The sequence below is a fragment of the Danio aesculapii genome, chromosome 2 (genome assembly GCF_903798145.1).
Source record: "Danio aesculapii chromosome 2, fDanAes4.1, whole genome shotgun sequence".
Taxonomy (NCBI): Eukaryota; Metazoa; Chordata; class Actinopteri; order Cypriniformes; family Danionidae; genus Danio; species Danio aesculapii.
In genome coordinates this window covers 15,034,088-15,048,887 of record NC_079436.1, presented here as the reverse complement: position 1 = coordinate 15,048,887, position 14,800 = coordinate 15,034,088, and the positions used below count along the sequence as shown (strand labels likewise).

At 35.8% G+C, this 14,800-nt stretch overlaps 1 protein-coding gene across 3 annotated transcripts in view; it reads right to left on the bottom strand.

Moving 5' to 3' along the window:
- Positions 1-10,303: 10,303 nt before the first annotated feature.
- cc2d1b (coiled-coil and C2 domain containing 1B) overlaps positions 10,304-14,800 on the bottom strand; it is a 40,102-nt gene continuing 35,605 nt past the window's right edge. For 2 of the 3 annotated variants that reach the window (XM_056473332.1, XM_056473343.1), the window contains exons 24-27: positions 13,233-13,323; positions 12,442-12,564; positions 11,060-11,097; positions 10,304-10,972 (exon numbers count right to left, since the gene is read on the bottom strand). In XM_056473332.1, coding sequence (XP_056329307.1) covers positions 11,086-11,097; positions 12,442-12,564; positions 13,233-13,323 — 226 coding nt within the window. In that variant the 3' untranslated portion in view covers positions 10,304-10,972; positions 11,060-11,085. Of the gene's footprint in view, positions 10,973-11,059; positions 11,098-12,431; positions 12,565-13,232; positions 13,324-14,800 lie in introns of all 3 variants that reach the window. The other variant, XM_056473351.1, reaches the window with a different exon arrangement.

Here is a 14,800-nt window from a genome sequence, read left to right as displayed (position 1 = left end):
ATCACTTTCCCATGCAGACTGTTAATGACGTTACATGACGTCTCACAGACATCCTGCAGAACTCATCCAATTAGATCACAACTTCAAAAACTTTTGAAGTGATTCCTATTTTGTGTGCCTTATTCATAAAAAAAGTTCAGCCAGTTGTCCATTAATAGGACATGAGTCAAACTAAACAAAAATCAAGTCAATATAGACTTTAAATAATGTTTTCCCTCAAAGATCCCAATCCTAAAGAGGCTTTGTAATTTTAGATAGTTCTTATGGTGCAGAAGTATGAACACCCTTTAGTTTTCTTCTAATTCGTTTGCTTTCAGTCAGTTATTACCTGCTCTTAAAACAGCATCATTAGCTGTCTCATTTCAGAGGCTGCACAGGCTGAACGAACGTTTTGAAATGAGACTATCTGGCCTACAGAGGACGGATCTCGTCACCAGGCAACCGTAACAGCTGCAGTTAATAAGCACTGATGACATTTGTAATGACTTTTTTCAAAGTGATTTTAAAACTTATTTTAAGCGATCTGACGGCAAAACAAGGTATACAGAAGAAAAAAAAAATTGCTTTGATCCATATATGTACACGTAAAAATGTGAACTGTCTATAAAATCACTCTTTAGTAAGAAATGTTATACTCTTTGTTTTTTTTGAACGTGTGTTTAGATATCCAAGTAAAATAAGTTAATTCATTCATTCTTTTAAAATCGTTCTGCCATTATCAGCGTGCAATGAATCTTGGGACGTTGAAGGCAACGAAGGATCCACCGATTGTGTCCTTCATTACCTGGAAAACGAAGGACGCATTTTGAGGCTGTGTTTGAAGGAGCCTTAGAATGTATTTTTTTTTAAAATGAGACCGCCTTCGTCACGCCTTGATGACACAGCGCACTTTGGGTGCATCCTTTGGAGGAGCTATTGTGTCCTTTTGATTGGATCTGTGGGATTTCACGTTGATACTGCGACACCAGCTTCTGAAAATTACTGCACAGACTCCAGCTCCAAATGATGTAAGCAGTGTCATTCGGCCAATTTGGCTTCACTTTTCTGCAGGGGAATAAAGTGAAGATGTAGGCCCAATCCAAATTCTACCCCTAAGCCCTTCCCCTTACCCCTCGTTTTGCGGGCTAAGGGGAAGGGCTAGATAGCCCTTGAAACAGATTTTTCAGGACCACATTTAAAACCAAGGGGAAGGAAAATTTCCCAGAATTCACCATCAGCACGTGGAGGTCAGGAGATGCACAACTTAGAAATCAACTCGCCATCGTTGATCTTTTATGAACTAAGAGATCACGAGGATGTATGAGGATGTGTGCAGGCAGGTGTTGTAGTAGTGTCCCATTTCTTAGGGGTAAATTTTGAAGCCCTTCCCCTTCAGACCCAAGGGGAAAGGGTAGGAGTACAAAAATAGAATAAGGATTTGGCTATAATGTCCTTTTTTATCTACAGTCTATTATCAGCAGCACCTTAGTACAATCTACGTGAGGATCTTTAATCTGTGGTGAAATGTGTGCGGCAAAACACAACAAATTCATATTGAAAGGGTTGTGGAATTTTGCTAAATGGTGATAAATGTGACCACACCGAAACATTTGTTCATATGAATTGGCTATAGCAGGGCTCCAGGCTTCCACTAGAATAATCTTAATTACAAATAACACGAGTCATGACTTATAATAGCCAGGAAAATGTGATGAGTGTGTGTGTGTGTCTGCATATACGATTTCGGATGGAACTCCTAAAGAGACATGGTGATGGGGGGAAAATTATTTAGCAAATCTATTTACAACTGAGAAACTTTGCAATCGCTCACAAAACTCTTCGCATAAATCTTGTTTCTTTTGTGAAGGAAATATTAAGCTGTACTGAAAACTACATTTCATTTAGCTAACGAACACAAGCTTCACATAAGAAATTAATACCTTTGTAAGAGAATTCAATTCACCTTTATTTGTATAGCGCTTATACAATGTAGATTGTGTCAAAGCAGCTTCACATAAAAGGTCATAGTAAATTGGAACAGTGTAGTTCAGTTTTTAGTGTTTAAATTCAGTTCAGTTTAGCTCAGTTCAGTGTGGTTTAATAATCACTACTGAGAGTCCAAACACTGAAGAGCAAATCCAACGATGCGCAGCTCTACAGATCCCAAACCATGCAAGCCAGTGGCCACAGTGGAGAGAGAAAAAAAACCTCACTAATTGGCGAAAGTGAAGAAAAAAAACCTTGAAACCAGACTCCAGAATGCAAAGTCACTGAAATCTTTAACCTCTTTAACCATGTTATAAAGTACCTTTTGCCGTTAGATAATGACCTTTTGCCTTGAACTCTGATTCACTCTGAAAACTTTTTTTATGCTAAACTGGAAATTGGTTCTCGTTAGGGTTGTAAAGTATTGAAATTAATGGGATACTTCATGCAAATATTAAATATATAAGCCTATTTATGAATTTGCTACTAAGGAAGTCAATGGGTGCCAGCAGCCAGCATTCTTTAAAATATCTTCTTTAGTGTTCAACAGACGAAACTTTTTTTTTATTTTTTTTAGATTTTTATCAGATTTTTGTGACCATTAAACAAGGAGAAAATAACAGTACAAATACACATTTATATATATATATATATATATATATATATATATATATATATATATATATATATATATATATATATATATATATATATATATATATATATTTCATTTTAGGAATGAAATGAATTCAGCATACAGTCTTCATAGCCAATTCATAATCAAGCAGGGGAGTTCTCGAGACCTACCTGGGCTCAGACTCCCCTCTCGCCCTGCAACGGGAGGGAGCCCCGGGCTTGAGGATCTCACGACCTCGGGGCTCTCTCCTGGGACAGCATGCCAAACATGATTTATAATCAATCATTGGCAAGGGCAAACTCTTGAAACAATATATGATGTAGGGCTGCACAATATATAGTTTCAGCATGGATATCGCAATGTGTGCATTCGCAATAGTCACATCGCAAAGATAGGTAATGTCCAGTCTGAATTATAGTTGAACAGGAGCTACAGAGTTGTGTTTAATCACTGTATTCAAACTCATTTTCACTTATTTCTTCTGACAGGAAAAACTAAACAATAATTTTACTTGCTCTAATAATTTATTTATTTATTTTTTGATATTTGTAAGTTTTATTTACATTTTTTTTTTGCATTTTGATTATTAAATTTCTGTCCCTAAATACTATTAGACTGTCCAGAAAACCCTCAAATAGTGCTATTCAAACCATCTTCTGAAACAGATTAAATATTGCAATGTCCAATTTTTTCCAATATCGTGCAGCCCTAATATGATGTGCATTCATTTTACTAATTAGGCATATAAACAGGTCAGTAATGAAATAAACTCCTAAAGGTTTAAAACCACACTAGGGAGAGAAAATAATCAGGTAATTTAGATTTTTGGGTGAACTATCCTTTAAAGGATTTCTTTAATTCTGAGCTACCATTATTGTACAGTTAAGGTTTGGTTCAGCTATTTAAACCCACATTTGGCTCCTAAACATTTTTAGCAACCAGTAGTTTCTGTTTTTTTTTTTTTTCTTAGTTAGCCTCGAGCCCTGCTTTAGATACACTGTAACACCCAAAAAGTTAAGGTAACTCAAGCCATTTGAGGAAACCGATTGCAACAAACCATTTAAGTTAAAAAACTAATCCTAATGAGTACTGTGAACGTACTCCATTTGAGTAAACGAAGCAATTTGAGCACAGTAAGAGAACTCAGCTTACTGGGTTTTACAGTACTCAATTGGTTTGAGTTCTCTTCATCATTTAGTGGGTTTTACTGTGCTCAAATTGCTTCGTTTACTCAAATGGAGTACGTTCACAGTACTCATATAGATTAGCTTTTTTAACTCAAATGGTTTGTTGCAATCGGTTTCCTCAAATGGCTTGAGTTGCCTTAACTTATTGGGTTTTACAGTACTCAATTGGTACTGTAACTCAACAAGGCAACTCAAACTGTTTGAGGAAACCTATTACTACAAACCATTTGAGTTAAAAAAGCTAATCTATATGAGTACTGTGAACCTACTCAATTTAAGTTGAAGTAATGAGGTATTTAATTAACTCATTACCTTTATCACGGAGTTCAAAACTCTTTTTAGATGAGTAGAATTAACTTTCAGTCAATTTTGAGTTAACTACCCTCATTTCATTTGATAAAGTTGACTGTTGGGTTTTACAGTGGGCTTTTTCTTTATTTTTGCTCATATGGCATCAGATTCCATGAAGAATTGATGAGCTTGCTGACCTCACAGGCAGGACTTGTTGTCTTAATGATTTTTCTGTATTGATTTTTAACTACATATTGACTATTATTGCATTTAACCAAAATGGAAAAATTCCATTAATGGAGCTCTCTGAATGTAGATCACCATAACCGGCTTTTCTCATCCGTACATTTCAAAGGTCAGCTGGATTTGTTAGTCATATCTAAACTGATAGAGAAACACTGTGACGGCGGAGTGTTTTAAATGAGCCCTGTTTAGTCATTATTAAAATGACTTCAGTAGAAGTGGTATCTTGACTATGACAATCAAACAGTAGTTAATCTTTCAGTCAGATAACCCAACGTAAAGGTGGGATGGTAAATGTTTTGCATGAAGACTCATGATCTGGTTGGTTTGATTAGATGGCCTGTGTTTGAAGATCCACAGCAAGTGAACATCGCCGCTATTTATTACCCGCTCACCAGTTGAGACGCAAACCATGTGTTTCTGGCTTTTGGTAAAGAGCAGCTTTGAAAACAGCCTGTTCATGAAAAATAAATGGCATTACACGAAGCGCTAACACTGCTCCAAACAGCCTTTTGTTACTTTCAGCATCCATCCATTTTTTTGTTGTTGTTTTTAGAGGTGTATAATGACATTTATTTCTATATTTTGCTAACAGCTTTTTTCCCCCCATGTATTGTTTGTTTCTTTTTATTTTGTTTGTTTAGCCAGCCCAAAGCGTGACAGTGTGCATGCAGAGCCAGTTCTTGCACCACTTCCAAAAAAACATCTGCATATAACAGTTTTACATACTATTGGAATATGATGAATGCTGGAAATAAATTTGCTATGTATGAAAAGCCAAAAATAAAACCAAAAAATAATTAAATTAACCTTTCTTTATTGTACACTACAAATGTCAATAAAAGTCTTTATCAAGCTTTTTGAATATAGAGAAATGTCATCTTTGTACATGAAATTAAAAAAAAAAAAGGACAATTGTACAATTTGTTGATCTTTGAAACAAATAAAAATATTAGAGATGAAATCTGAGAGCTCCCCCATCCTCCATATACAGCAGCTATTCTGAGACATTCTTGTCTATTCTTTCTGGGTGACCTCAGTGGTTCAGCATGTAAGAATGGGTTTTAACCTCAGCGGTTCGACCTGTAGTTTTGCAGAATGACTAAAAAGTTATCAGCATGATGGTAAAAAACTGTATATTCGAGTCAAACCATTCTTCTGCAATCTTATACAAAAACGGAAGGGCAGCATTAATAGCTTAAACGTGGGAGGACGTTGATATTATGTGACTATTGTATTGCAGTATGGAGCAATTAAGTGTTGATGTTAAATCAAACATAATTCACAAATACTTGAAAATGAAATGATTTAATTACAATAACTTGCTTTGGTTATAAATGGATTAATTACAAATAAATGTATAAAATATCAAATGTTAAAACATATAATTGTACCCAGCATAAATTCAAATAAAGTTACCAGAGGTATGAGGAGAAACAGAGGGAGGGAGTGACCAAGAAAACAAGTAGGCCTCAAAGAAAGCCTAAGAGCAGTAGAGCCAGACAAGATCAGAGCCTTCAGATCAGGAGAGAAGCAGACCAGGAAAAGAAGCAAAGTTAACCAGCTATTTTGTCTCTTTCTTGTCCATGTGACTAAAGCCCAAATACTGAGACATTTGAACTAACCAGTCAACATGTGACCACATCGTAAAACCCCCAAAGTCCACACACCAGGTCCTGATCTAATCAGTATCTGCCTTTGGAATTTGTGTGAGCCTTCTTTGTAGAAAAAGACATAAACAAATGCATATGATAATTTTCATTCCTACAATGTGAAGCTCCAAGAAAACTTTTATGTGCCAAAAAAACCTAAAGATGACTTTGTTCGACTTAATCTTCTGTGTCAGATCAGGGTGGATGTTTTCTAATGTCAACATGAGGCTTGCGTGTTGATAGGGCTGTGTGATTTGGGGAAAATATCTAATTATTTATTTGACAGATATTGGCATTTCGATTTGATTTGCGAATTTATTTGGTAGTCAAGCTTCAGTTCAATATTCTGTATCATAGCTGTATGTTAGCTTAAACAATGAACTGAAAAGATACTTAAACATTTATTCAAAAAAAATTTATATTCAGAAATGAAACACAAATTTTTCTTTAGAGCAAACAGTAAACACAAATAAAATGACTTTACCTTTCTGTAAACAAACTCAAATAAGGATATAGTGTAGCATGTAAAAGCTAAATAAATAACTATAAAAATACAGAACACGCAGCAAGCTAACATGGCTGAAACAACTCTGAAATTGTACTAGGCTGTTGCTTGCTGCTAGATTGAGTGTCACTGGCAATACTTTGTTTGCTTTTTAGCTAGACGACACACAGCCGCCTGTGGCGCTTTTTTAAGATGTGGGTTGTATTTCCTCGTGCTGGCAACAATTCTTACAAATGACCTGTTTTTGTTTGATGTCTGTGACTTTGAAACTATAATAGTCCCATATTATCAACGTGCTGTTTTTCTTTGATATTAATTTGTCTATTAATGCTTCTGAAGCGGCAGATGCCATCATCCCACTTTCCACTTTGTTTTTTTTTTTTATTGTAGGCGTTTCGCATTGCTCGACTGTGCAATTCTGATTGGGCAGAGCGAAAGTGTGCTCACTCAATTGGCTAGTAAGACTGTCACACACAGACGGCAGTCACGCATTCGCTCGGGGTGTAGGAAATTAAATAATACATTTGAGTTTGCAGTCTCTTGTGATTAGCTAAACGCAACGCTTCAAATCACGATTGCGATTTGATTTCGATTAATAGCACAGCGATACGTCTTGCACTTCTGACTTTATTGGCAAGATGTCTTACACTGCAAAAAAATGTCTGCAAAACTGCTGTAAACTATTTATTTGTGTTGAATTTAAACTGTTTAAATTGTTTACAAGCACTTAACGTAAAAATTTATTGTAAATCCAAGGAATCATCTTTAAAAAAAAAATTCAATGCACTGCCCATAGTAAACGTGCACCATGACAACCTGATAAGATAGAGAAGACAAAGGCAAAGCGTTTTGTTTGTTATTTTTGACACAGAAGTGTTCGTGAAGATTTTAAAGTTGAACTCGCTCTGGAACGTTTTTGGTTCCTTTTCTAAACTTTAAACATCTCTGAACTGTTGCTATGGAGGATGAAGGAGCTCTCTGATTTCATCTAAAATATCTCAATTTGTGTTGCGAAGATGAAGGAAGGTCTCGAGAAAATGACGGAGAGTAATTAAGAACAAGTATATTTTTGAGGGTGAACTAACCCTGTGGTCTCAAACTCCATTCCTGGAGGGCCGCAGCTCTGCATAGTTTAGCTCCAACTACCTCCAACTCACACCTGCTGAATAGTGTCTAGTAGTCTTGAACACCTAGATTAGCTGGATCAGCTGTGTTTGATTAGGGTTGGAGCAAAACTGTGCAGAGCTGCGGCCCTCCAGGAATAGAGTTTGAGACCTCCGAACTAACCTTTTAAAATTCTCCACTACATCTTGAAATGATCGTTTCATTCAAGCAAGAAAAACCCAGGAACCACAAACTTTTGTTTCTTCATTTAATAGCAAACAATGTGAAACAATGAATGGCATGGGCGAAAAGAGTAGAATGAACAGCAGGACATTAAAGTGAAACATTATTGCTCATGTAACATGAACAGACAATTGAGAGTTGGCTTTTTCAGAATCAAAGAACCGTTTAATTAAGAATCAGCACTGACGGTGTGTTTTAAACCACAACACGAGACGAATAAACGTGCCAAACTCCATCATTCACACGAGACCAGAATAAATGAAATGAATGGACACACCACTGTCTACATTTAAAAGCCAAAATGTCAGTCAGTTTTCTTCTCAAAAATTAAATGGAACAAGAATGAGGTATTTTTGCACTGAGTTCTCTACAATGGCTAATAAAAATCAATGTTTATGTGTGTCAATAAAATAACTTAGGTGCGCATTGTAGACCACAATGGTCAACGAGTCAACTAAGACCAACCCTGGTATAGAACAAAACCATCAAAGGTGCAAGAAGAGTAGTTTCCAATAGATTCCTCTCATAAATTATGTAAGGGAAGGTTAACATATATACAAAACAACACAGAAGTTTCCAAAATCTACTTTATAACGTCAACTCAACTGACTCTTCTGATCAAGAAATGTGTACACAAATACAGCACCAGATCTAGTCTGAGTGATTGTCTCAAAGTGCTGGAGGAGCTCGTTTAAAGCCTGAAGAGTTCATCCCACAATGTCAATTCCCTCATTATTTATTCACCCTCTTGACATGTCAAATCCTACAGATATCTGTTCATTACATCACACCGCGCATTTGAATTTCCACTAGAACCAATGAGATTCATTCTTGTGGCACAATTGCATTTTCATGAGAACTAATGAGGTTTGTTCCTGCATAAGATGTGATGAAGTTAATGAAGTTCCTTCTTTTCATGCGGGACATCTGAGCTTCAACAAGCATACAGCATGTCTGAGTTAACACAAAGACCTCTGAGGTTTATTCTTGTCACATGGAAAGTTTGAGCTTCTGCACGAACCAATAAAAATTCATACTTGTGTTGCAACACATTTGAGCTTTCAGGAGAACCAGTGAGGTTTTTACTTTTATCACTTGGCACATTTGACATTCTTTAAGTACTTGCAGGATGCAGCACATTTGAGCTTTCGAAAGAACCAATGAGGTTCATTCTTTAATCACACGGCACCTCTGAGCTTTTATAAGAGCCAATAAGGTTCATTCTTTTGTAAAATAGCACGTCGGGTTTATTTAAAAGCCAACAGGCACATTTGGCTTTCAGAAGAACCAATGAGGTTTATTCTTCTGTCACATGGCACATTTGATTTTCTTCAAGTACCAATGAGGATCATTCTTGCAGGATGCAGGATGTTAGAGCTTTCGAAAGAACCAATGAAGTTCATTGTATAACACAGCATGTCTGAACTTTTGTGAGAACCAATAAGGTTCATTGTTTTGTCATTTGGCATGTTTAGGTTTATTCAAACACCAAGCTTTTAACATTTAAGCTTTCAGAAGAACCAAGGTTTGTTCTTGTGTCACATATTACATTTAAGCTTAAACAAGAGCCAAACAAATTTGATCAAGACAAAAACCAGTCAGGTTCATTCCTGTGTCCCACAGCACATTTTAGCTTTCAGAACTACCTGTGAGGTTTGTCCTTGGGTCACTTGTACATTTGAGTTTCTTCAAGAACCAATGAGGATCATTCCTGCAGCATTCAGCATGTTTTGAGCTTTTAAAAGAACCAATGAGGTTCGTTCTTTTGTCACATGGCACATCTGAGTTTCTATGAGAGACAATAGACTCATTCTTGTGTCACACAGCACATTTGAGCTTTCAAGAGAACCACATTTAAAAGCAACCAATGGGAACCAGTGAAGTTTGTTTTTGTGTCTCACAGCACATTTGAGCTTGTACAACAACCAATCAGGTTCATTTCTGCATCCCACAGCACATTTGAGTCCAGTGTGGTTCATTCCTGAGTTATATGGCATATTTGAGCTTTCGAAATAACCAATTTGATTCATTTTTTTTCTTCAATGATTAATAAGGATTTATTTATCTACATCTTATATATTCATTCTTATATCTTTATATTTATTTATATAGGCTTCAATATTTTGAGAGAACAGATCTGAAGTAGACAGACAGAATTTGATTAAAATACTTTCAATTCTACTCTGAAAATGAGCAAAAGAATGACATGAGGGGGAATAAATGATGGAAATTTTCTATTTTGAGGTGAACTGACCCTTTGAAGCTTAAACTGAACATAAAAAGAGAGATTTTCATCCATTTTTACCCAGTTTGTGTGACACACACACACACACCACATACACACACACACACACACACACGCACGCACACGCACACACACAAACTGTTCAGAACATGAATAATTCACATCTGTATATATATATATATATATATATATATATATATATATATATATATATATATATATGGAATATACTTCAACAGCAGTACTTTGGCACAGCCCATAATAAACTGTGCAGTCAACTCACAGAGGGTATAAATTAATTCTGAAATGTTTGGGATTTAAACGCAAACCTTTTTTTTTTTGCATAGTTAATGGCATACAACTGATTTGCATAGCAGTCATACATTAGTACTGGAGATATGGCTGGAATAGGGAGAACAGATTGAGTCATTCATCTTACTGCAGCAGCAGTGATTACTTTGGCATTAGTGCATAAGTGCATCCCAGAGCAGTAAAAAAAGAAAAAAGGTTAGCTCTCATTGGCTTCAGCTCCAATGCATTAATGTAACAGTTGGGGTGAGCGTTATTATAAAATCAAAAGGCAATCTATCTCAAAAGGGCCGTTTAAAAGGCATATAAATGTCTGTGCACATTTCCCCTCTCTTCCTAATAATATCTGCTGTTTTTTTTAAATAACCACCCCAAGTGTTACACCGTAGCCCAATCTCTTTTACCCTGATAAAGACGAGGCTAACGTCATCTGTCAGTAAACATGTCTCTCTGTGAGCGTCTGGAAGCACAGAGAGCATGATAGGAAAGCTCCTCAGGATCTCTGTGGTGTGATTTCGTACCCGAGGCTAGCAGCACTGCTGAGCTTTCACCATCCATATTTTCATCCACACCGACAAAAGCACTCAAGACCTGAAAGACAAATCCACTGTGAGGCAAAGTGTAACCTGAAGTGAAGTATAATCTGTCACTTCAAACAAACGGGTGGAAGATTCTTACTTTGAGAAGATGAATCATAGTGTCAGTTACAGTAGTACCTAACAGACAACAGATCACAGTCAAATCCAAATAAATGCGTCAAATGCACAGGCAGAAAAGAATGATAAACTGTCATGTATATTTTAAGGGGAAATGAAGCACTCAGACAAGTTTACATTATTCTGTACATTGGATTCCACTTTAATGGAAATATATATAACAAACTCGATTAATGTAACAATTTTGAAGAAAACTGCATGTTTTACTATAGATTTTAGACCTAGGGTGCTGTCATGTTGGAATATCGCTGTGTCGCAATGTTGGAATATATGTTGGAATATCACGGGGTTGGTTCCCAGAGAGTGGAGCAAAGCGCATCAAATGATCGGGAATTAAAATGGAAAAAAGAAAACTAGAATGAATATATATATTTATATTAGACACACATCTGATGCTTGTATTTGTCTCCACGTCCACAACTTCACACATTGGCTTAAATTAGGCCTTGCAGTCTCTGTGTTCAGTCTTTTACTTCCACTGTAGCTGTTCAGCTGAGGGAACGGAATCAACTCTGTGACGTCAGACACAGTGATATTCCAAGATGGCGGCACCCTAGGTCTAAAATCTATAGTAAAACATGCCATTTTCTACTAAATGGTTACATTAATTGAGTTTGTTATATATATTTTCATTAAAGTGGAAATAATTTTACAAAATAATATAAACTTGACTGAGTGCTTCATTTCCCCTTTTATGTTATAATATTTATATTTTTAATATTTAATTTTATATTATTAATATTTAATGCCACCTCCACTGTGAAATTAATTTATGTAGAACAGGCACTTATTCAGGCCAAACCATAAATAATAAAATTTATGATTTTTCCTTTAAACCTTTATTAACTATTATTACACAGTGGTATAATGAACAAATAAACTACAGAATTATTATTATCACCATTATTATTATTATATGGTGTAATATTTGTTAGGAATTATTTTTATCACTATTAAATAACGAATAATTTATTTGTTTGGCTGTTCACCTTTGTTTTTAAAGCCCAGCCAAAAGCAACAACATAATCAAAATAAAAATAGTAATAATCAATTAATGAATAATATTGTTTTTGGTCCACTATCTACCTGAAAATCAGTCAATGTAATAGTAATTTATGAATTGTAATTAAAAATATAAATAAATAAATAAATAAACAAACAAACAAACATGCCAAGCAAGGATTGAAAATGAAAAAATGAACACAGGTCTTTATTTCCCATGACGATAACCATTGAGTTGATGTGTAAACTGATAATAAGTGTTATATTTCTACATAAATACATACAAGGATGGTAATTTTTTTGCTCTGTATCATAGACTTTATTTATCTTACTTTAACTGACCTGTGGCTCCTCCAGCACTACCCATCTCTCAGTGACCGTCTGGAGCTCCTGCCCACCCAGAGGCTCTCTGAGACGCACCCGCACCTCCAGTCGACCCCCGGTGGCCTTCCTTCCATCCATCAGCTGCAAAACAACAACCCAATGCATAAACACACACTCATTCCATTACTGTTCTAAAGTTATGTCCATTTTAGCTCAAGTTTACTTATTGATGATTATGCAAAATGATTAGCCCTCCAGGTAAGTTTTAATAATAAACTTTAATATCGAATACTTTCCAAGTGCTGTTTAAAATGAGGATTTTTATAATAATTTTAATTTAAAAAATTCTAATAAATAGGTTCCTCTGTCTTTGAAATTCTGAAAGTACATAATATATTACTGGTTCCTTTGCAACATACTAGTATTTAGTGAAATTTAAAGACTTAACTGGGTTAATTTAGTTTATTTCTATTTAATATTTGTTTTTAGAAAAAGGCACATTTTACAAGTCTCCAAGAGTTAAATAGTTGACATGAACCTTTTTTTAATCCATTCAGCGATTTCTTTTTGTGGCAGGGTCACTATTAGCTTAGCTTAGCATAATTCATTGAATCAGATTGGACCATTAGCATTTCATTCAAAAAATGCAAAAAAGGAGTTTTGATAATAATAGGAAATATAATAAACCTCTCCTTGCTTTGTTAAACATGACTTGGGAGATATTTTAAAAAGAATTCAGATTTTACAGGAGGGCTAAACATTTAATATCCATCTGTATGTTTGCCTTCACAGCTGATGTTTGTTCTCACCTCCACAATCTCTCGGACTTCACTCTGAGCTTCCAGCTTTTCCAGTTTGATCTGGGCACTTCCTACCGGCTTGTCACTCCTCAGGAAGCCTCTGTCATGAGACAAAGAGGTTAGTGTGAAGCTTATATTAGCCTACACACACACACACACACACAGACCCAGAATGCACCACAGCAGCCACACAGTTCAGTGTCACAGCTGACACACATCATGACCTGGTTTTCTTAATACAAATCAAATGTATGCTGCTTTTCCACTGTGTGCTAAGCCTCACTTTACTTTTTCGGAGAGTTTTAGAGATCAGGATATTTGTGGAGTCACTACAGAGTTTAACCATAATAAAGTGAAGGTTTATCATCTGCATGCTTTCAAGGCCCGTGACTGTTTGAGTATTCAGGCACAAGGAATTGTATCATTTGTAACTTTAACAAAGGTGAATATGATTGAATTAGTTATATAGAATAAAGACTATACAGTGTTATTTTACATTTGATTATTCAACTTCTGCCCCTAACTACTGTTAAGATTTCCCAGAAAACCACAAAGCACTGTTTGTTTCACTTGTATCTTTGCTCTATTGTACTTATCTATGCTTTTAATTTATAATTTTTTTTACATTTTATGCATGATTCACTCCTACAGAATCATCTTAATCTAAAACAACAACTTCTTTTCAAAGAGCTATTCAATCTATCTGGTGAAATTGTATAAATATCGCAATATATAAATCACAGAAATACTAAATATTGAATGGTCATATATTTCCAACCTACTCTTCACCATACCCTGACAAGCATCTTATGCATCTTTCTAAAAATGTATCTAAACTAGGGGTCTCAAACTCGTGGCCCCCACCTTAATTTGAAAATTTAATGTGCAGCCCGCGAGTTTGATATGTATAGCACTTTACAGTTTTGTGTGTGGAGATGAATGAACCCACCAGTCACAGTGGCTGGGGGCTTGACGCAGGCAGAGAAACATTTCCCAATAAGTGAAAGTTACAGCAGCGTTGCCATGGAGTGTTTTCTTCAGTGCCTGGCTGGCTGCCTCGTTTCTATTGGGCACACGTGGACATTCGTCCCAGCGCGTTTCATTCACAACATTTAAAAAACAGTTTTTTAAGTTGCTGCCCAGCGAGACATTATATGTAGATAAATGTATATACATCAGTGCTTAATTTGAGCACGATCTTGCTGGATCCTGTTCCAGGAATTGTTAAATATTCGTGTTTTGCTTTTTGGTATTTATTTTAATTGATTTGGCATTAACTTGTGTGCAGTGAATACCTGCATGTGTATGTGTGTGTGTGTGTGTGTGTGTGTGTGAGAGAGAGAGAGAGAATAAGTGCAGCGAATGCTATGTGAATTGTGTGTGCGCACACACGTGACGGTAGTTAAATGACCATGACCATACGCTAGTTAAAGCAAAATTCACAATTAACTATTGGTCCTGAACAATATTTTCAACCAATCATCGTTCTTGCATTTACAATCACTCGCATTGGTTGGTGGTTATTGTTTCGTGCGCAGTAAGCAGAAAAGAAATCAAAGTGATGCATGCGCAGCGAG